This window comes from Miscanthus floridulus, chromosome 14 (assembly GCF_019320115.1).
Source record: "Miscanthus floridulus cultivar M001 chromosome 14, ASM1932011v1, whole genome shotgun sequence".
NCBI classification, from domain to species: Eukaryota; Viridiplantae; Streptophyta; class Magnoliopsida; order Poales; family Poaceae; genus Miscanthus; species Miscanthus floridulus.
Window position 1 is genome coordinate 19233803 of NC_089593.1, and position 23260 is coordinate 19257062.

The following is a 23260-nucleotide window of genomic DNA, read 5'->3' on the forward strand; positions in this document are numbered from 1 at the left end:
AAGTTTGTGCATGGTTATATGTGGGATTATGGGTGGTGTGATTGCCAAGAAGGGGTTGTCACCTTCATCACCTTGTGTTGGCAGTTGCTTGGTGGCCTCGAGCAAAACCGGCCGGGTGTTTGTTTCGATGTCGTCAATAATCCAGTGGCTTTGATGGTGCGCAACGGCTAAAGAAAGGGCCGGCCAGCAACTCGGTTTGATAATAATGGAAATGGAATCTAGTATCACACGTGAAATGGAGTACTGTTGAGAAATGGAGTGATTACCATCACATGATGCATCCCAAGCTGCTGAACGCCCAAATCCAGGAGAAGAGGGATCACCGCCGGCCGCATCCCACCAAGCTGGAGACGGTGAAGAGGGAAACGGAAACCAATCCATGGACGACGAAGAGCCGGGGAAGCCACCTCCGCTGGATCCGTCGATGGAGGATGGCGCCGTCACCGAGCCCTTGCCGAGACCACCGGTGATTGGGCGGGTCCCGGGCCTTGCTGAGCCGCCACCACGTCCGAGAGAGTGGGCCGCCGGCGCTGAGCCACCACCACGACCGAGGGAGAGAGCCGTCGGCGTCGAGCAGGCATCGTAACCGAGGGTATGGGCTAGGGCCGCAGCAGCCGCCGCAGCCAACACCGACGGAGGAGATATGGAGGCGGAGATGGATTTGGCGTGGAAAAATCCCGAGCGCGCCCAAATCAGCTGCTGCCTGCGCGCGCCCAAATCGGTTGTTGCCCGCGCGGGATCCGAGCGCGCGGTCGACTCTTGGAGACAAGGCCATACATCGTTGCTGCGGCGTCTATTCCGCCTCGGAGCACGCGACATGGCGGTCGCCTCGCGAGGCGACGGGGCGCTCGTCTCTCGGGCAAGTCGAGGTGGTTTTTGCAAAACTGGCGCCGAAGAGACGAGGAAAATACGAGCGTTGTACGTGCCCTTAGGCTTTTGCCAAATTATGGCCCCGCTCGTTTCTATTATAATCCGTCTTTTTCAGTTTATTTTTTTAGTCAGAACAGTATTTTCCTCTCACAACAAATCAGCTGGAACAGTATTTCGGCTTGTTTTTTCAGCGAAACGAACGGGGCCTATATTTCAAATATAAATTATGATAGATGTAGTGTGTGTGTGTGTATATATATATATATATATATATATATATATATATATATATATATATATATATATATATATATATATATATATATATATATATACTATTCTACTACTATTAAACAAAGTATGCTTCTCTCACAAATTAGCACACACATAACAAAAAGTAGTCCTTATTACTAGAATAGAAATAAGCTACAATATAATGGTTAGAAAATTAAACCTTTGAGCGAGACCGGTGTGTTATTAGGAGCTCACTCTCCATTACTAAAGAATCTCACAATATCTGATAAATTCTCGGCAGGCCTAGCCAGCCGGTCGATGATGAAACAGGAACTTTCTGTCGAAGATCAAATAAAGCCTCCCAAATCCTGGTGTGGCGATGTCTCTTCTCGAGTTAAAAATAGTGTGACGCTGAAATTTGACAGCACATATATACCTAGTGGCGGATGAGGATTGAAGGGGGCTGATCTCTTCTTCTTCCTCTTTCTCCCTATTTTTCTTTTTTCCTCCACCTTTTTTTCTTCCTCACCCTTCCCGTATTTCCATTGATGCACCAGCTATAGGGGCTCAGCCCCTAGCCCTCTTTAGATCCGCCCCTGTATGTACCGCATTTTGCTGCACTTTCTAACGTGGCCCGTGGTGGTTGATAACCAAACACGCCCAATGTTACCACCTCCTCTTAATAGTTACACTCAACAGCTGAGCGGCACGGACATTTAGAAGTACAACGGGCCCACTTGCCACCGAGGTACTTCATGTTGGGCTTTGGACAGCGCTTCCCGTGGCCCAACTTTACCAGGTCGTCAGGACTTCCTTGCGGCCCAATTGGGAGATATGGAATCATAGTACTGCTGTCTGGGAGCTTCAGTTTATATGCCACTGGATAGATCTGCTGCACAATCTCAAAGTGTTAGAAACAATAGGCAATATAAACAACGAAGAATAATAGATCAAATACAGGGGACATGAGATTTTAACGTGGAAAACCCTCCCAAGGAAGAAGGAAAAAACCACGGGCACCAGCCAGAGCAAATCTTCACTATATCGGGCGAGGTTACAAACGTCGGAGATTTATAACTTTTCTTATCCCAAGACGACGGCTTACATGAAGTATATATAGAGATGGAAAAACCCTAATAGGCGACGCTCCGTACCGCGGGAGGGCTCCCCCCCCCCCCCAGGCGTCCCTGGGTGCAGTAGGGAAACATGATGGGCTAACTTCAGACTCCGCTTCGCTTTGGCCCAAGCCTCCCGACGACGGGCTTCGCTTCGCTCCGTCAGAAGTTAGCATTTATCTTGTACATAACTGAATTTGGATCATAACTCAACACAAAGGGCCCAAAAAGAAAGCGATAGGGCAGTAGGGCACAACAATCTATAGAGAACTCTGAAGGGAGACTTGTTTAAACTGGCATGAGTATATGTATTGTACCAAAACTCCGAGAGTGACAACCATTTGGACCACTTGATTAGGTAGGACTGCACAAAAGCACCGTAAGAATATTTCAAAGAATTGATTCGCTCTCTTTGTCTAACCATCTGTCTATGGGTGGCATGAACTACAAATCCGCAATTGTTTATCAATCAACTTTTAACCACTAGTACATAAAAAACTTTTTACTAAGAGTATTTTCTAATCTATACTAACATTTTTAGGAACTGCTGGTGTAAAAGGCCCGTGAAAATCAGCAAACTCCATTGCCATCACTTAAGAACCGTCTGTGTAAATATTTACACTAGAGGGTTTTCTTAAGGAAGCCGCCAGCGTAATTCGATCTACACTGATGGTTTTCTCAAGGATGCCGCCAGACTAAATAATTTTCCATAATTTGTAAATCGATCTGTCGGGGGCACATACCCGGGGTACCTCACGGCATGGCTAGCAACACACTTGGGGCGCCCCAGCTGGCTATGGCCCAGCGCCCACGGCCCGCCTTGACCACTCTTACCCTCGACTGTATAGTATACAGCCCGCCTCGACCATTCTCTTCTCTCGACCATGTGGTGTGCAGCCGCCTCGACCATCTCTAGCCCTGACCACTCGAGAAGGACAGAAGGTGATTGGCGCATTAAATGCATCTGCTCTCACAAGACGCGCACGCACCACGCACACTCTTCTAGGATGAAGAAGGACGACCACCCTTTGGACCACGGGGTCCTGGGGTGGAGCGTCACCCACTACTACACAAAATCTTTTGTGCAGCGTTTCCAAAATGGTCTCGGAGGCGGGCGGCCCAGTTGCCTACCTCAGTTATTCGAGGCAGGGCAGCCAGGCCAGCAACCGTCTCGGTTAATACATTACCCTAGGCGGGCATTGTAAAGTAACCGCCTCGGTTAATACTTATTAACCGAGGCGGGTATTGTAACATAACCGCATCGGTAAATCATTAACCGAGGCGGTCATTGTAAAATAACCGCCTCGGTTAATAAGTATTAACCAAGGCGGGCATTGTAACATAACCGTCTCGGTAAATCATTAACTGAGGCGGGCATTGTAACGCAACCGCCTCGATAAATCAGGCCCAGCTCAGGCCCAAACAAAATCCATTATACCAGGCTCATATATAATCAAGGACTTAGGACTTCTTCTCAGTCATTCCTCTCCACAAAGCCGACTCCACACAGCCGCCCCTTCCTCACTTTCTCCCTCCCTCCGACCCTCCCGACGTCCTCTCCCTTCGAGTGAGCGAGCGGCGAGGGCAACAGGGGCCTCGCCTCCCTCCTTCCCTCCCGAACGGCGCGGGCCACGCCTCCCTCCCTCTCGAGCAGCGCGGCGTCCTCCTCCTCCTCTAGCGTGGCCACACGGTTGTCTCTTCCTCTTCTGACGCCCCGTCGTGGCTGTGCGCCCCCCTCGTCCTCCTCCTACGTGGCTGCGCGGCCTCCTCTGATGGCCTCGAAGGCGCGCGGCCTCCTTCTTCGACGGATCCAGGGATGGGGTGTGCGGATCCGGTGAGGAGTAGGCTCGGCTCCTTCCCCTCTTCCCCACCGCTAGAGCACCTCCACCACCACGGATCTGGCGCCACCACTGCAGATCCGATGCCCCATCGCCTCATTCCTCACCAATGAGCACGGATTCGGTGGGCGTCCCTTCCTGCACCACCGGTGTGTCCAGATGCAGATCTAGCGGCGGCAACGTGTCCAGGTGCATTGCGTGGTGGGCGGCGACGCTCTTTCCCCACCGGCGATCCTCTCTTCTTCCTCTCCTGGATCCAGCGACCGTGGATGGGCTGTGCGTGGATCCGGTGTCTTCGACCCAAGTCTCTGGCGAGGACGCAGCGGATCCGCGCGTGGGTGCAGTGGATCCGGCGTGGGTGCAGTGGATCCGACGTCTCTTACCTACATCTTCGGCGAGCAACTGCGGCGACGGTGGCGCATGGATGGGCTTGACGGGCCAGTGGATGGGCTCGCCAGGCTTATCCACGGGTTTTCTTTTTTTTCTTTTTTTGATTCACGGAGGCGGGCATCCAACCGCCTCGAAAAAGGTCCCATTAACCGTGACCTTTCATCCTAGGCGGTTGCGATGCCTGCCTCGGTAAATCAATTTTGCCCGCCTCGGTAAAGATTTGTGTAGTAGTGACCTCTCAGACCACTCCCATCTCACGTACAAGACCACACCCTAGCTGGGCAACGTGAACGCGTGGTTCAACATCACCTAAGCCCTGCCCGACTCGACGGGTAGGTGTACCGCCATGCCCACCATAGGCATAGGCCTCACGACTAGGAATCAACCTCCACACAACTAGCTAGGTCAGAGAATCCTCGACCGGACCACGTATGGTCGGGGCACCGCTACCATGACCAGGAGGGTAGGTAGCCCGCAGAGGACGGTCGCCCTCTTTGCGCACTGGCACCACGACGCTCCCCCAGGATAACGGGCGCAAGGACGAAAGCCACGATGCGCACCATGCACCCACATCACACAGGATAGTAGGTAAACAACTACGACTCGCACTGTGCCGCTATAGTGTGCCGTACCAGCCACGACATACACTGTGCCTCCATGGCACACCATGCCTTGATGTAAGGAGCAAGAACCCCGCGACCATACTCGGACGTGAAAACAGAAGCAAGGACAAGATGCGGTGGGCCCATCGACCAAGCTCGCCAACTTCCGCCTCCCCTCGGGCTCTCGACCACTCGGGTCAGGAGAACCTTTCCCTCTCAATTGTCACCCGGTCCCCAAGACTATATAAGGGGAGCCGGGTCTTCACTATCAACATCGAATCTCTCTGCCTCGAATTCCCCCTTTGTAAGCCCTCAGGGCACTTGAACCGAGGAACACGAACTCGAATCCCTCTGAGACTCTACGTAGGTATCCGTCCTAAACCATCTATGTCTCAAGTGCCACCATCGACTCCCTTGAGCAGCGCACCGCTAAATACACTGGTCGGTCCACAAAACACCGACATGATCTAAAAATAAAATAACAAAATAATCTAGTGACGCCTCCATCAAGCAGTCTCACAATAACAATCACAAAAATATATTATTTCTTATTATGAGTTTGTCGATGGAATGAATCCTTTTGGTCATAGGACCAGCACACACAGCACATGGCTTTGAGCATAAACGGAATGAATACTTTTGGTCATAGGACCAGCACACACAGCACATGGCCAGTCATCCTATCGATTTACAACCCTCCTACATGGTTGAGTCAGAAGAGAAAGTTTTTGTTGCTGACCATTCTAATATCAGGGCCGAAAGCACGAGGCATCGACATAGATATTTTTCTTGAACCGTTGATGCAAGAAATGGAGACACTATGGAAGCATGGAGTCAAAACGTGGGATGAGCTTGCGCAAAGTACCTTCACATGCAAAGCCATTATTTTTGTTACCATAAGTGAGTACCCAGTATAGTTTTCCCTTTTAGGATAGATCAAAGGTTTCCTATGATGCTCGGAATGCTTGATTGACACTGTGGCTCAGTTCCTAGAAGGACCCAAGAAGGCAGTGTACATGCGTCATCGACGCTTCTTAGTGGAAGGACATAGGTAGCGAAGCAAGAGGATGATGAAATACTTCATTGGTAGCACTATTGAGATAGCGGATGCACTAGAACACAAGGCCATAATTGAGATAATGAGGGCAAAGTGTTTTAGACCCAAATGGATATCATGGATGGAATCCATCTTTAGCTCAGGAACCTCTTCTATACTCCTTAATGGTGTTCGCGGGAAGGTCCTTCATTGCAGGAGAGGGGTTAGGCAAGAGGACCCTCTCCCCCTGTTTTTTGTGCTGGCTGCAGATCTACTCCAGTCCATTTTGAACAAGATAGCCAAAGGATCTAGGTCTTCTCAAGCTTCCAATTCCATTGCAATGCTCAAACGATTTTTCAATCTTACAATATGTAGATGACACATTTATTATTATTATGGAAGGTTGTGGTAATCATATATTTATCCTCAAGCCCCTTCATTCTTTCTCTGCATCCACTAGTCTAAAAGTGAACTTCTAAAAATCAATGATGGTCCCAATAAATGTATCTCAAGAAAAGCTACTCCACCTTGCTAGAACATTTGGATGCTCAAGTGGACGCCTACCTTTCACTTATCTTGGCCTTCCCCTTGGTTTGGCAAAGCCAAAGATTGATGAATTCTTGCCCATTGTCAACAGATGTGAAAGAAGATGGGTTTCCACCTCCCTTTTCCTTTCCCAAGCTGGCCGACTGCAACTCACAAACTATGTCTTCACTGCACTGTCAACCTTTTATATGAGCACCTTCTCCCTTCGTGTCACCATTAAAGAGCAGATCGACGAGTATAGAAAAAACTGCTTATGCAGGGGATCAGATGAGTCAATGCAAAAGCTGCATGGACCCTGATCACAACACCAAAGACAGAAGGAGGTCCAGGAGTCCTAAATCTAATGACTTCGGATGAAGCCCTCCTGATCAAAAAACTACACAAGTTCTTCAACCGATCAGATATCCCCTGGGTCAACATCATATGGGAGAAATAATATAGCAATGGGAAGCTCCCAAGCCATATAAAAAAGGGCTCCTTCTGGTGGTGTGATATCCTTAAGTTACTAGATAAGTTCATAGGCATGGTTTCAGTTCAAATTCAGAGTGGCACCTCATGCTTATTCTGGGATGACCTCTGGTCATGGCAAATTCCCAAGTTTACCTTCCCAGAATTATATTCTTTCACCAAAAGCCAAACATGACACTTGTAGGGGCCAAATCAGCAACGTATCTCATATTAGCATTCAACCTCCCCTTATCAGCTGAAGCCTTTGAGCAGTTTCTTATTCTGGATCAAGTTGTTCACAACTTTCAGCCTGCTAATGCTAAAGATGAATGGACCTACATTTGGGGAAGACCAGGATTCTCTTGTAGCAAAGCTTATGGACACCTCACTGGTTCAAGACAGACACACCCAGTTTTTGGTTGGATGTGGAAATCTTCATGCCAACACAAACACAAGGTCTTTTTCTGGTTGCTTGCACATTACAGACCAAGTACCCGTAACATTCTAAGAAGGACGACCATGCACCTGCAATCTTATGATTGTGTTCTTTATGATGAAGCAGTGGAGGAGACCATCTCTTCTTGCACCGTGAGTTTGCAAGGTCGTGCTGCAACCTGGTTGGGTTAAATATCCCCCAGCATCTAGAACCGTTTCGAGTTCTAGATTTTTCAGAACCCAACTTGGTGTCCCCTTCTTCATGGAGGTCATCATCATTCTTTGCTGGAGTATCTGGACGACAAGAAACAATCTAATCTTTCTGAAAAATGGGAGTGAAGCAAGTAGAAGCATCGGTGCCCGTTTATTAAAAAATACAAAAGAGAGTAGATGACCCACAATGCAGCATACATGAGTGATGCCAGTTTTTTTTTTTTTTTGCATATGGGTCATAGAATTTTTGGACATCACTTCCACGCTGTGGAAGGCCTAAGGCAGCCCTGCCAGAGTAGTGACACACATGGGACAAAAGTATAATCGCCTCAACTCACTACAGGAAACTGGCTCTTTGCCGACTGCAATTTTCTTTGCCAACTGTTTTTTTTCGACACTCGGCAAAGAGGTCCCTTTGCCAACTGGAATTTCCTGCAGTCGGCAAAGCAGGATTTGCCGACTGCCTGGCTTTGCCGACTGCCAGGCAGTTGGCAAAGAATTGCAGTCGGCAAAGGCAGGCCATGGTTGACGCCATCCACACCGTCACCTTTGCCGACTGCCACTCCGTCAGCAGTCGGCAAAGGCGCAGGCTTTGCCAACTGCCATCCTCCCTCGCAGTCGGCAAAGAATTTTTATTTTTTTTATTTTCGATCCCAGTTTTTTGTGTTGCCTTGATACAGTAAGTACATGATATATTCCAAGTTTGGGATCATTTTGATTTATTTTGCTATATTCCGTAGATTTTTTCTGTTTCTTTGATTTTTTCCGGCAGCTCCAGATTTGAACTGCAGGTACATGAAATAATGGAATCCGGCGATTCAGAAAATGATATTCATGATGTTTGGAGTATGTTGAGGCCGTGTGCAGGGCCTCGCGTGAAATTTCGACCGTGTTGGTGTCGGAACACGCCGAGCCACGCGCGTGAAAAGTGTTTTTAAATTTTATAAAATCGAAACGTAGTCCGAAAATGACGAAACTTGACGACGTGTCTTGTCATCGCATAAGGAGGCTGTGGTAAAAATTTGAGAAAGTTTCGAGCAAGTGGCGACGTCGGGTGGCTAAAACCTGGACATCTCCACATGTGTGTCCAGGTTTTAGCCACCCGACGTCGCCACTTGCTCGAAACTTTCTCAAATTTTTACCACAGCCTCCTCATGCGATGACAAGACACGTCGTCAAGTTTCGTCATTTTCGGACTACGTTTCGATTTTATAAAATTTAAAAACACTTTTCACGCGCGTGGCTCGGCGTGTTCCGACACCAACACGGTCGAAATTTCACGCGAGGCCCCGCACACGGCCTCAACATACTCCAAACATCATGAATATCATTTTCTGAATCGCCGGATTCCATTATTTCATGTACCTGCAGTTCAAATCTGGAGCTGCCGGAAAAAATCAAAGAAACAGAAAAAATCAATGGAATATAGCAAAATAAATCAAAATGACCCCAAACTTGGAATATATCATGTACTTACTGTAGCAAGGCAACACAAAAAAAAATTGGGATCGAAAATCGAAAAAAAAAATTAATTCTTTGCCGACTGCCATCAGTGGCAGTTGGCAAAGAGCCTTTGCCGACTCCCAGGGAGGATGGCAGTCGGCAAAGAATTTCTGAGAAAAAAATCAAAAATAACCTTTGCCGACTGCCAGGGAGCAGAGCAGTCGGCAAAGTATTTTTAAAAAAAATTAAAAAAAAATAATTTTTTGAAAAAAAAATAGACCTTTGCCGACCGCGTCACATGCTGGCAGTCGGCAAAGGGAAAAAAATAACAAAAAAGAAAAACGTCGCCTTATCCGCTCGGCCCGCCCTCCCCTCCCCAAAATCCCGCCCGCCGCCGCCACCCAGGCCGCCCCCGCCGTCGACGCCGTCGCCCGGCCGGCCGCCGGCGCATCCCCCCCCCCGCGCCCTCCCCCTCCCCCCACGCCCCTCCCCCTCCCCTCTCTCCCGCGCCGGCGGATCCCGTCCTCCTCCTCCCCCGGCCGCGCGCGCCCTCCCCGGTGGCGCGGCGCCCTCCATCGCGCGGCGCGGCCCTCCCAGGCGGCGCACCCCACCCACGCTGGTCTCCAAGGGAGCGGGCGACATCCCCGCGCGGCGCGGCCACTCCCGGCGGTGCCCCCCCCCGCGCTGGTCCTCCCGGCGGCGCGGCGCCCTCCCCGCGCGGCGCGGCCCTACCCGGCGGGCCCCCCCGCGCGAGTCCCTCCCCGGCGGCGCGGGCCTCCCCCATGGCGGAGCGGCACCTCCCGGCGGCGCACCCCCCCCCCCCACAGTGCTGGTCCCTCCCCCGGCGGCGCGGCCATCCCCGGCGACGCCCCCCCTCCCCCATTGCACTCCCCCCCCCCGCGCTGGGCCACCGCGGCGCGTCCCCCCCCCCCCCCGCGCTGGGCCCCTCCCCGGCGCGGCGCCGCCCGCCCAGGCCCTCACCGGCGCTGCCCGCCTGATCCGGCCCCGGCCAGGCGCGCCGCCGCGTGCAGCTCCGACGTCGGCCACCGCAGCGGCCGCGGCCTCGCCCCGACCCGCCCCGGCGCCATCGCTGCCCCGCCCCGATCCGGCGTGCCCCGCTCCGTCCGCCGTCCGCCATCCGCGCGCCGTCCGCCGTCCACGCGCCTTTCGCCGTCCGCCGGCCCTGCGTCGCCGTCCTCGCCGCGCCGTCCTCGCCACGCTGTCCTCGCCTCGCCGCGCCGTCCTCACCTCGCCACGCCGTCCCCGCCTCGCCGTCCTCGCGCGCGCCTCTGCTCCACGCGCCGGTGACGCCGTCCGTGACGATGAGGTAGTAGTACTACTAGTAGTAGTAGTTTACTTTGTTAATACCTGCTTATATTCTTCTGCATGGATTGGAAATACATTTGTGGTTGTCGGCCATCGTGCCTGACATGTATATGTGTTTGTCGGCCATCGTGCCGTCTTTTCTTGTAGGTTTGGTAACCTTCCCGTACAGGGGAGGTGCTGCCGAAATTTTTCGTTCTCACTAATTGTTTTTCTTTTTCAGGAGGGCTCCCATTGGAGGCTAGCCGGAGGAGCACGACTCGGCACTGCCCCGCTAGCCTTTCTTCACCGGCACCTGCGGTATGACCCCCTCTTTCCGCCACATGTAGTCATAGGTCGCGTTACCCAGTTAGGCGTCTCCCGTCCGAAACGGATACGGTTGGAAGTATGCGTTCTTCGCATATGTATAACCGTATCCGTTTTGGATTGTCCACGTTATTTGGACAGCCCGAGGATGCGCAGACGAGGTTAGCTCCCATGTTCCGCTCCTGTCCGAGTCAGAGTTTTGGCAGGACCTCCCCGTTGTTCTCTGGATACACACTCTCCCCGCCGGGACGTGTATCGGGAGAACAGCGGGGAGGTGCTGCCGAAATTCCATCTCGGACGGGAGCGGAGCATGGAAGCTAACCTCGTCTGCGCATGCTCGGGTGGGATTAGGACCTATCCTTCACCTATTAGATGGTAGGAGCACGTTGTAGATGCACTTGCTGGTTTTATCACATGTTAACATTGCCGCATGACAGAGCATGGGTGACCGTGAGTGGATGTACTCGGGCTTCGCAAGTAAGAGCCACGTATTCAAATGCCATTGGTTCGATCCTAATATCACGAGGAAAGACCTTACGATAGGTCAAGTCGAGATTCGACAGGACTCCAGCTATAAAGGAGACGATGTCTACATTGTGGCCAACCGAGACGCCACACAAGTTTATTACCTCCCATGGGCGTGCCAAAAAGACGAGAAGCTTGCGGGGTGGAGCCTTGTGCATTTGGTGTCGCCGCGCGGCAAAGCGCCTCTCCCAAACGACAACGATTACAACTTTGACCCAAGCACCGATGAGTTCTATCAACCTGAGGGGCTAGAAGGTACCTTGGAGATCGACATTGGTTCGCTCATGGGCATGGAAGTAGACAACGAAATCAATGAGGACGAGGGTGAGGAGGTGCAGGATGCCAGGGACTTAAGAATGCTTGAGAGATGGCAGATGCAGCGCGATGGAGTTGTCCAGGAGGAGGTACATGATGATGACTATGGAGATGATGAGGATGATGATGACAGTGATGACTTAAGGGAGGTCGACAATATTGATAGCGATGACGATGATAGTGATAGAGATGACGACTCCACGCCCGAGATATTGCCGTTTGCGGAGATAATTACGGGGCCATGTAATACTATATTGTTATTATTATGTTCCTTTACAAGTACTTGTCATTTATTTATGCTAACAGTTTTGTTCTTTGTCATTGCAGGCACTCGGCAAAATGCCAGGCGGACGGCGACAGCGGCCGCATTGAGCAGTACGCTCGGCGTACCAGGTCCCCCCGCAGGAGACCGCCGACGACGACGAGGAGGAGGAGGTGTTGGTGCGCGGGTCGTCCAGTAGGGGGTCCCAGCCCCCCAGCGGACGTCGCCAGGCGACCAGGAGGCTGTTGTTCTCGTCCTCGCAAGGGGGGACGACGTCGCGTGACGACGAGCGTGGCGGCGACGACGACGACGACGATGACGACGACGACGGCGACGACGTGCCTACACCAGGCGAGATGGCTTCGACTTCGTTAGGCGTGGCCAAGGTGTACTCGCGCGGGCCCACGCAGCTTCCTAGGGTGCGGCCGCAATTCCACCAGCGCCCGGTGATCACACCCGTGGGCCAGACGTAAGTAACCATTATTGATTTCACTACTTGTTCATATGACATGTCAAAAATCGAACTGAAGACTAACAATTGTTCTTAATGACTCATGCAGTTCCTGGAAGATTGTGAGTGGAGCAGGTCAAGCACGCCATATCAATGGCATCCAGGGCCTCCTGATTAAGGAGTACTACCCTGGCCTTGTCAACGTCAACGGCAAGATGAAGGTGCCCACCAAGTGGTCCCACTTCTACCTTGTCGAGGAGGGTGGCGAGACCATCGCGGCAAAGATAAAGAGGGAGTTTTGGGTGAGTCTTTCATCGCACCGCATTGCTAAATAGTACGCATTCGTCGGACTTCTTGCAAAAAGGAAATGCTACATGATGTGTCTGTGTGCAGGACTTCTTCACGTGCAAGGAGGGTAAAGCGGCCTAGGCGGCGCGAGTGCAGGAGGCGGTCTGCAAAGATCATCTCAAGGACCTGTACCATGAGGCGCGCATACAGGCCATCCGCGACTTCCACGCCAACGTGCTTGGAGAGAACATCAAGAAGCCCCAAATCCGCCAGAGAATGAACTCGAGGGAGGCCGACCTCACCCAAGCGCAATACGAGCAGGTAATTAAGTATGACAACATTCGTTCAGATTCCTTCAGTGAAACATTACACTAATCTTCTCGCATGTCAAATACTTGATGTCATGCAGGTGTGTCCGTCGTGGTGCGACAACCACAGGGAATGCTGGACGGAGATTGTGCGCATGTGGCGCACGGATGAGGCGTACGCGAGGCGCGCCGACCGTCAGGGCCGCCGCGCGCAGATGCGAGGGGTGTCACACCACCAAGGGAATCAGCCCCTCCCCCAGTTCGCGACAAGATGGGTATGCGTCCGTTCATGTCTTAATCCTTGCGCTCAATTGTCAATACTTGTAACCATGTTTGTGTTTTCAATGCAGACGCAGACGCACGGTGGGCAGGAAATCAACGAGTACACCGCGTACCTCCTCTCTCACAAGGGCAAGGCGACGGATCCGAACAACGTCTACAACCCGGAGGACGGGCCCGATGCGTACACCAACCCCACCGCCTACGAGAAGGCCACCGAGTACACCGTCGCGGCTCACCAGCGCTACGGGGAGACGTTCGACCCCCACCGCCGAGCCCCTGGACACAGACCTCCTGCAGAGGTTGGGACCAGGGAAGCAGCACGGCCGCTACTACATGGCCCACAGCGCCCTCGACCCGTCCCAGGTTCCTATGCTGACCCAGGTTCGATCCACGCCCACGAGCTCCAGCGACATCCCCGTAGCGCCCCGGCGGCAGTCAGCGTCACAGGTAAGTGCCGTTTCGTTCGTCGTTCACTCGTTTCGCACCTGTACATACAATCAACACTGCGGATGTAATATTGCAGGCCCAGATGGAGGCCAAGATGGAGGAGAGGATCGCCACGTTGCACGCACAGATGATGGCGCAACAGATGGCTTACCAGCAAAGCCTGCAGCAGCACTACAACACTCAGATGCAGAACATGGCCAGCTTCTTCCAGTCCATGCAGACGCCCGGGGCATCTACACCGCCTCCTCTTCCAATGTTCGCTCCACCGCCTCCTCCTCCAGAGTTTTTTCCTGTGCCTGCTCCTGTCGCTCCTGGAGGGACCCCGGTGAGTATATTGACTCTTGCTTTAACTTGTGCGTCCATGCTGCAGATACTAATGACATCACTTGGCGTTTAACTTGTGCAGGTACAGTCGGCGGGTTCGAACCCGTCTCCTGGAGGTCCCGGCCATCAGATGATGTCGTATCCACCACCTGCACCCTATCCACCGTATCCACCTCCGCATGGCCCTCCTCCGACGTACTCGTGGCCGCCGGTGCGCGGAGGGTGGCAGTACGCGCAGGCGCCTCAGTTTGGTCCAAGGGGGTTTCCGTGGGCAAACCCTGGGGGCTCTGGGGGCGGAGCGGACGACGAGACCGGAGACGGCGCGACGAGCTAGGTATTTGTCGATTCTGTTATCATGTATCCACCGTATCGTCGAAGTTGTTGTCATGTATTTCTTTTCTTCGTTATGGACCTAGACTTGTTATGTTGAACTTCGTGTGATGGACGTCGACTTGTGGTGTTCGACGTGTTGGACTTCATGTGATGGTTGTAATGCACTTGTGTGGTTATTATTGTGACATATATGTGAGATATATGTGATGTTGTGCGTTATTGTGATATATGTGGTGATGTTGGCGACAAATGTGATGAAATTGTGATATAAATGGTGCTACCGGTGCTTCTGGTGAAATTGGATTATAATTTGTGATTTTGCAGGGTTTTGATGCCAGAAAACAGAAAACAAAAGCAAAAAAAAAATTTCCAGCTTTGCCGACTGTTTAGCTGGGCAAAAAAACCCCAGGACAGAGTCTTTGCCGACTGCAATGGGAGACAGTCGGCAAAGAGGTCAAACCTTTGCCGACTGCAACTCCGAAAGCAGTCGGCAAAGAACATTTCAAAAAAAATATTTTCTTTCTTTGCCGACTGCCGAGCTGGCGGCCAGTCGGCAAACAATTTTTGAAAAAAAAATTCTTTGCCGACTGCCGAGGAACCAGCAGTCGGCAAAGGCTGCCGTCAGGGCTGACGGCGCCACGTGGCTATGCCGACTGCTGGCGTGGCAGTTGGCAAAGGCTTTGCCGACTGTGTGCCACATGGCAGTCGGCAAATCCGCCTTTGCCGACCCAGGCTTTGCCGACTGCTCTTTGCCGACTGCCACGTGGCTTTGCGGTCGGCAAAGCCTTTGCCGACTGGGTTTATGCCTTTGCCGACCGGGACAAGCAGTCGGCAAAGAGGCGTTTTCCTGTAGTGACTAAGACAAATCACAAAAATATATTATTTCTTATTATGAGTTTTTCGAGGGATCAATGACCGAGTGCTCCTACTAGCTGTCTATAGCTCGACCGGCACTGTATTGTTTGAAACTGTTTTAAATTTCAACTCAAATGGATACATTACTCTATACTGACTAGTACAGTAGAAGGCTAGCTAGTAGCCAGTTAAAAGGGTTTCGTGTATACGGTGATGTTCCTCCAGCGCGACTCCATCAACGGCGACACGTCGTGGTGCTGCATGTACACGCCGAACTTGAAGTAGTGCGACGCGCTGGGCGTCACGTTGACCGCCAGCCTCGGCGCGCCGTCGAGGTACACGGCGACCGTGGACGCGTCGACGTCGTGCACCACGTTGAGGCGGAACCAGCGGTCGTAGATGCTGTCCTCCACGGCCTCGCCGCTGTAGTACCGCAGCGTGCCGTTGTAGACGTGCAGCATCAGTGTCGTGGCTTTCGCGCCGGCGTCCTCGTTGTGGATCTGCATCACTGACGCGCCGGACGTCCCCGTCGGCACGTAGCCGTAGCCCTCGAACTGCCACACCCCCGACGAGTAGTCGTGGCCCTGCGCTCGTGCGTGCAAGAAGACGCGTATATGCGTCATGGAACTGATGAAGTGAACTCATGGTTGTAATTTGGGTGCTTACGGTGAGGCGGACTTCGGTGCGGGGTTTGGTGCCGGTGACGGTGTTGAAGGGCTTGTCGCTGGCGTAGACCAAGAAGGTGCGCACGCCGGTGACGTTGTCATAGCTGTACCGTTGGTTCTCCGGCACGTCGTAGGGGCTCTGCACCTGGAAGTTGCCCTCCGGGAGCTCCACCTGGACGAACCCGGTGGTGAGGTTGCTGGTGCTGCCATCAGTGGCCGAGGCGGGGGACGCCAAGGCGAGGACCACGGAGAGGACTAGTAGTAATACTAGCTCCGTGCGCGCGGCTTCGCCACCACCGAGAGCGCGGTGGAAGGAGGAGGCCATGGCCATGATCGATGAAAGGACCTCTCGTCTCGTTATATATGTTGGATCATCGATGCAATGCAAGAGTGTGCCTGGTTATATGTGGGATTATCGGTGGTGATTTCCAAGCAAGAAGGGGTTGTCACCTTCATGCTTGGTGGCCTCCAGCAAAACCGGGTGTTTGTGTCGATACCGTCAATAATGCCGGCCTCATGGTGCGCGTGTATTGTGTGAGTTTGTAACGCGACGGCCAAAGAAAGGGAAGGCCGGCAACCACTACTCGATTTGTTAATGGAAATGGAATCTAGTCTCACATGTGAAATGAAGTACGGTTGGTAAGGCCTTTGCGAAATTATATTTAATACTTCCTCCATCTCATCAAATTATCAAATTATAGGTCATTCAAAATTTTTTCGAGTGTCAAAATATTTCAAAATTTAACTAAAATTATATAGAGAATTAGAAAGATTTATGACATCAAATTAATAGGTATACTATAAAGATATAACTAATGAGGAATCTAATAATTATTATTTGGTAGCATAAATATTATTATTTTATTATATAAATTTGGTCAAATTTAAGATGCTTTGACTCTGAAAAAGTTAAAATGACTTATAATTTGGGACGGGGACTATATATATAAATCATGATAGATGTAGTATATCTACGATTCTAGTACTGTCAAATAAAAAAGTATGCTTTTCTAGCAAATTAGCACACACATAACAAAAAGTATAGTACTAAGTATAATGGTTAGAAAATTAAACCTTTGAGCGAGACCGGTGTGTTAAGATGAAGGTAAATTCGATGTCGGCCTCGCTAGTTGATGCTGCCGCGGGAACTTTCTATCCAAACGAAAGAGCCTCTAGCATCCAGCAAGCCTAGGTTCGACTTAGGTCAAAAGATCAAAGCCTCCTGAATTCCGATGCGGCGATGTCTCTCCTTTAGTTCCAATACTATGGGCATTTTTAGTTGCTCGTCGCACGTCGCCACATCACAGCTATGGCTCGCCATAAAATCAGAAGCACCGATCGAAATAGTAGCTGAGTCACACCAAACCCCATGCCGTGACCATGCTTGTGTCTGTTGCTTAATACAGCAACGTTTTGATTTTTTTTGTCGATCTAAAATAAAGCATTTATGTATCTCTATTTTTTTAAAAAAAATTATGTATGCGATACAAAATAATCACAACCCATTTCTACCCGCGGCATCCTTAAGAGAAATGCAAGTGTAAATACATGATTTCTACTAGTACATATGTATTTACAACAGTTGTTCATAGTCATGGACCCATGGTTTAATTTCTATTGGCGTCTATACATTTTATTAAACCACCAGTGAAAAAAATAACAAGTGTCAACAAAAATAGTTTCTATACCAGTGAACAATTCTTGCCAAAAATTGCTTATAAACATCGGGACTCCGCTGGGGAAATAAAATAAGAGCAGTCCAGCCAACTTGCTCCTCTCCTTCTAGGTAGTTAGGTTCTTGTTGAGAAAATTAATAAAATAGTTATTTGTTGCCGTTGAAGATAGCTTCTCATTTTTCTTCAACAACAGTGGCAGAACATTTTTGGGCAGCATTGAGCTAGGCCTCACATAGTTGATGTCACTTTGCATGCCAAAGCAATAATTATACTATTATAATAGAACATGATTGTTTGGTGTTTATTAGACGTTGTGTTTCAAATTATACGATGTTTTGAATTTAATAGACACAGAATTTTTGTCTCCGTGCCGAGGACACGCGCAGCAAGCCGGAAAGGTCCGCTCAATGGAGCAAATCCGTCTAGCTTCAGCGCAGGGATGGTCGATCCTGCGCAATTCTCCCGAGACGTGCCAGTCAATTTGACCCTGTAATTGACAAGGAGAGAAAGTTTATCAGTAATTTCGGGCGGAACTTGCCGGTGTTGCCAGACAGTCCCGAATGTATGGCTCTGAGAGCCGATATGAAAGGAGATCGACTAAATAGTCGATTCTAGCATATTTATGAGAATAAATCAATTAAAGTTCATTGGGTTGTATAAGAAGAATCGGTTATCGTTCAGGATAAATGTCGTTATTCGTACAAATACTAATCAATGACAATAAGATATCAACAATGATTGGTTTATGCTGAGCAAATGATTACAGGTAACCGAACACTCTTTTATATAAAGAAACAATTCAACACCACTTAACCGTTTAATAAAGGTAGATCTAATGAACATGTTAGATCTCATCTATCGCTATGACCAGTGGGCATGAAGCAGAATCATGCAGGCCGTGGAAATAACAACAGACTCGACGACCCTAACTCATTACTAATATCAGTGGGGCATGAGGCAGAATCATGCAGGCCGTAATACAATAATAAGATTATGGGGCTAACATATCTTTTAACCTATCTTTACTTCAACGGTCTCGTAATGCGAACTGTTCGTGAAAGCACTCAATATCGGCTAAAACAACCGATTCAGGCATAACGCACAGTTAAAGTCATGCCTTATCAGGAATAGATCTATCAAGTAATGATCCCCACTCCACGGTGCTAACAGTGGGGTGTGAGGCAGAATCACACAGGCCGTGATAACGGGCCATGGAACGGTTTTCGCTAGCCAATAAATCTACTCAAGACGCAACATGCTTTAACCGCACGCTATGCACGATCAAGATTGACGTAAAACAGCCGATAAAACATAACTTATCGTTTAATGTGTAGGTTAGATCAATTTCAGATTAACAAACGATGGGCTAAACAAGACATAAGGCCAATCTAGATCAATCCCAATTGGACAGAGTGATATTGCTGTAATTTAGATAAACAATGAAAGCATTAAGCAATATTGATAACTTAATGAACCTATGAAAGACTGTCATACTAAGGTAGAGCCGATAACTTGACATTGATCTAGTTCGAGCAGTGGGGTGTGAGGCAGAATCACACAGGCCATACTTGAACTAGACAAGAGTCGATAACTAGCCTATACCAGAGTCGTAGTGGGGGTCGACCGGATCGATGCAGCCATACGAACAAAGGTATAAACCATGACGGTACTTACAGACAAGCAGTGGAGGTCGACCGGATCGATGCAGCTGTACTCGCTAAAGAACTCACCGAGATCTACTCTACTCCTACTCCTAAGGGGTGGCCGGAGCCAAAAAAAAAAGTAATTGACTTGTATTTGGATTGAGTTTTGTCTTTTTACAATAGCCGGGGTTTGATATTTATACTCGGGACCTACGCATGACTCCTATCTAAGCACGACTCATCACAATTTTTGACCCTAAAGAACACATTCCTAATTTAAGATAACTTATACTCTAATCTTTCCCTTTTTGTAGAGTCCAACATGTTTCGTCCTGGCACCGAACGTAGCCTTTGCTGTTATCCGCTGGAGCTATTTGAAGACAGCCGATTCCAGTTTTTGCATCCGAATCGGCTGGTTCTGATCTGCACGCAATTGATTCCTTGATGACATATCTTGGGAGCTTTCGAGTCCCTGCGACTCTCCTTCCAAATTTTGGTGTAAACACATGCCCCCCAATTTTGGGATAAAAGTAATTTTTATTCCAAAATTATCACGTCTGTATCCCTGATAGGTCTGTAGTCACGAGTAGAGAATCTTGATCCGGGGTCTACTGTTTGTCGCTGTCCATATCAGCTCATGAGCTCATGCTTCAAACTTTTACAAGAGCATCATTGCTTCACGGGCACTTGGATTCATCCTTCCAGGTCGGTATAAAATGTTTATCCGACCCTGGCAAGAGCAGCTCAACAATTCAGCCATGTCTCTCTTCTACCTGTCTCCTTGAGCGCCTCCGACTCCGCTGGACCCTCCATGGTCCATCTTATGAAGATCTCAAGCAGTTAGAAGAATTCTTGTGCATAGGGTGATTGTGTCACTTATTCTAGCGCCTCGTTGAGCAAGAAGACCTGCCATTGCGGTTAGAAGAATTCTTGTGATATCACCTGAGTCTTCTCTCCATGCTCACAAAGTTGTTCTAGTGTTTTGTGAGGGCTAGAATGTGTGGACACCTTCCCCTTGTTGCTCCTCCAAACGCCCACCGGGAAAGCCTCAGGCTTCTTTCCCATAGTTCCTCAATTTATCGAGAAACCTGCCGAGCATATGTTAGGCGGGCGACCTTTCCTCTTCTCTGGTATAATTTTATTGATGGGCCGATGTGACTCGGTTCACAATGAGTTTTGGCCTTGTGGAGATCCGGACTCCCTTAAATCCAAAGAAGTCTTGGTGGGTTAATCTCTGGTCAATATATCCATCCCACGATATTTTGTAATCTGGGGAAGCAATAAATTCGAGTCCATTATCTCTTCGTTATCCGTCCCCTGAATTTCTGGAGTGTTGATCCATTTCTGTTTCTGATTTCAATTCCACACCTCAATCGAAATCTATCTTCTCGCTTTCCCGGGCTATATATACGGGCTACGGCTGTGGATCAAAAAACAACCCACGTCGTCTCAATCCTTCTCTGTCTTCAATATATTTCCTGCCTTTCTGTAGGTTTGAGGTCATGGAGAACAATAAGAGGTCTGCTGAAGAAGCCCTCAACAGATCTGCATCATCACGACAACGCCTTCGTCGCCAAGAGGACGTATCTTGGGGTACTCCCATCGCTTCGGATCAGGGGGCTGACTCTGCCCAGCCTTCGAGGTCATCTTTGGCACCAATTCACCGCCAGCTTCCTCGTCACTCGAGGCGACAGATCGATAATGATGATCTGCTGGCCTCCATCGATCGGACTGACCAGCATCTAGCCAACTGCCTCTCCCTAGCGGAATCGGCTTTGGCCATGATTGAAGACCAATCCCCCCCCCCCCCCCCCCCCGAGGTCGGCCTGGTGAGAGAAAGGTTGGCCAGGGCTGAAGCTAGAATCATGGGTGAGATGTCTGCTATTATTTCTCTGTTTTTCTTAATTTTGCCCTCAAGACTTCTGGTCACTCTTTCATTGAATATTTTAGATCTAACTGCTCAGTTGGAGAGTCTTCGATCAGCCGCAGATCATGCGGCGGGATTTGTCAATGCTAGGGGTGCAGTTCCGGTGGTTCGCTTGCATGACATCCCAAATCGTCTCAGGGAGGTCGCCCTTCATGGCGTTTGTCATGGTGCTGCCATGGCGTTGGCTGCTGCACAAGCCCATTCGGGCCATAATCTTCGGCTTCTTCCCCATGGTTTTCCAGACGCAGCGTACCCTAGGGAGCATGAGCGCTTGGTTGAGGATTTTATGAGCGCCGCCAACTCTATAGCTTTCAATACTCTGGCTAATGATATAGTAGGCAAAGTGTTTTCTGGCCTATAGCTTGTAATAGGTGACGTTTGGCAAACAACTTCCTCGCCTTGTGTGATTTTCCTTTGTTTCGTGCTTCATACCCATCACCTCGTTTGTGTTTGCTTTGCTTCTATAGGCGATACACATTGTATCGGCCTTTACTCCTTTGGGTCTATTTTTGCATCGGAGACAATACCTTTCCGATATCGGCTATTAAGGCTATCGACCAAACAAATTGCTTATTGAGTATTGATCCAAACGCTAGGATAATATTTCTTTAAATATTTCCTGTTGATTGCTCGGCCAAATTCTTCCTCTCCTTTTAGTGTTTCCAAAATATAAGTATTACTAGGTGCACAACATTTGATCTGATAAGGTCCTTCCTAGTTAGGTGACCATTTGCCGAATTTACTGTCCTTTGATCTGATCGGCAATTCCACTTTCCAGACCGAGTCTCCTTCAGAGAATTGCTTAATCTTGACCTTCTTATTGTAATATTTCGCAACTCTTAGTTTATTGGCTTTGATATTTTCGAGAGCGCGCAGCCAAAGGCAACTTAAGTCCTCTAAGCCATCCATCATAAGATTCTTGTAGACTTCGGCTATCAAATCATTCTGTAACATAACACGCCTCGATCCAGTCTAAACTTCCCAAGGAAGGACTGCATTATGGCCATACACAAGTTCATAAGGTGACGTTTTAATTGATCCATGATAGGCCATCATGTATGCCCATAGTGCCTCATTAAGTGTTGAATGCCACTTCCTCGGCTGCTCCTCAATCTTCTTCTTGATCAGCTTAATCATGATCTGATTGGACGCTTCTGCCTGGCCATTAGCCCGAGCATAGTAAGGGGATGAATTTAGCAGCTTGATCCCCATACTGGCAGCAAAATCCCCAAATTCCTCTGATGTGAACATCATCCCTTGATCAGTAGTAATGGTTTGAGGAATTCCAAAATAATACACGATATGCTCCTTGATAAAATCAACCATGTTCTTTGAAGTCACCGTTTTCAAAGGAATGGCATCAACCCATTTAGTGAAGTAATCTGTTGCTACCAATATGAACTTATGTCATTTGCTTGAGGATGGAAAGATCTGGCCAATCAAATCAATTCCCCAGCCCTGAAACGGCCATGGCTTGATTATTGGGTTCATGGCCGATGCGGGCGATTTTTTAATATTGCCAAAGCATTGACAGTCTTGGCACCTCTTGTAATATTCAAAACAGTCTTCCAATATTATTGGCCAAAAATATCCAGTTCTACGAATAATCCATTTCATCTTATAGGCTGACTGATGAGCTCCACATATCCCTTCATGTACTTCACCCATTAACACCTTGGCTTCTTCTTGACCAGGCATTTGAGTAATACCCCATCGATTGTTTTGTAATACAGCTGGCCATCTAGTAAAACAAACTTAGTCGATTTATACCTGAGCTTTCTGGTAACTTTTTGTGATGGATTCCTAAGGTAGTCAACTATCTCAACTCTCCAATCACTATCCGAGGTTTCATTACTCAAGATTTCTTCAATCACTCGATAACCTGAAGCACTTTGAGCTAAACGGTTAGCTTCTTGATTATGCGCTCTCGGAATATGCTGAAATGAAACATGAGGAAACTCTTTGAGCAACCTTTGGCACTCGTCATAATATCCCCTCAGAATATCTTCTTTGCACTCATATAGGCCAATCAACTGATTAATAATTAACTGTGAGTCTCTGAATATTTCAATTGCTTCGGCCTTTACTTCATGAAGAAGTTGAATCCCCTTGAGAACAGCTTCATATTCCGCTTGGTTGTTGGTAATCATTGGTTTGGTTG

The 23260-nt window shown here is 49.3% G+C and overlaps 2 protein-coding genes across 2 annotated transcripts; one reads left to right on the forward strand and one right to left on the reverse strand.

Annotated features, from left to right (window-relative positions):
* The first annotated feature begins 12842 nt into the window (after positions 1-12842).
* LOC136503137 (uncharacterized) lies at positions 12843-13744 on the forward strand. Its single transcript, XM_066498311.1, has 3 exons — positions 12843-12960; positions 13049-13222; positions 13298-13744. The coding sequence occupies exons 1-3, from the start codon at positions 12916-12918 to the stop codon at positions 13742-13744; spliced, it is 666 nt and encodes a 221-aa protein (XP_066354408.1). The 5' UTR covers positions 12843-12915.
* Positions 13745-15240: 1496 nt separating this feature from the next.
* LOC136502555 (citrate-binding protein-like) lies at positions 15241-16222 on the reverse strand. Its single transcript, XM_066497815.1, has 2 exons — positions 15855-16222; positions 15241-15772 (listed from the first exon to the last, which is right to left on the reverse strand). Exons 1-2 carry the CDS (start codon positions 16182-16184, stop codon positions 15377-15379), a joined length of 726 nt encoding a protein of 241 aa, XP_066353912.1. The 5' UTR covers positions 16185-16222; the 3' UTR covers positions 15241-15376.
* Positions 16223-23260: the final 7038 nt, after the last annotated feature.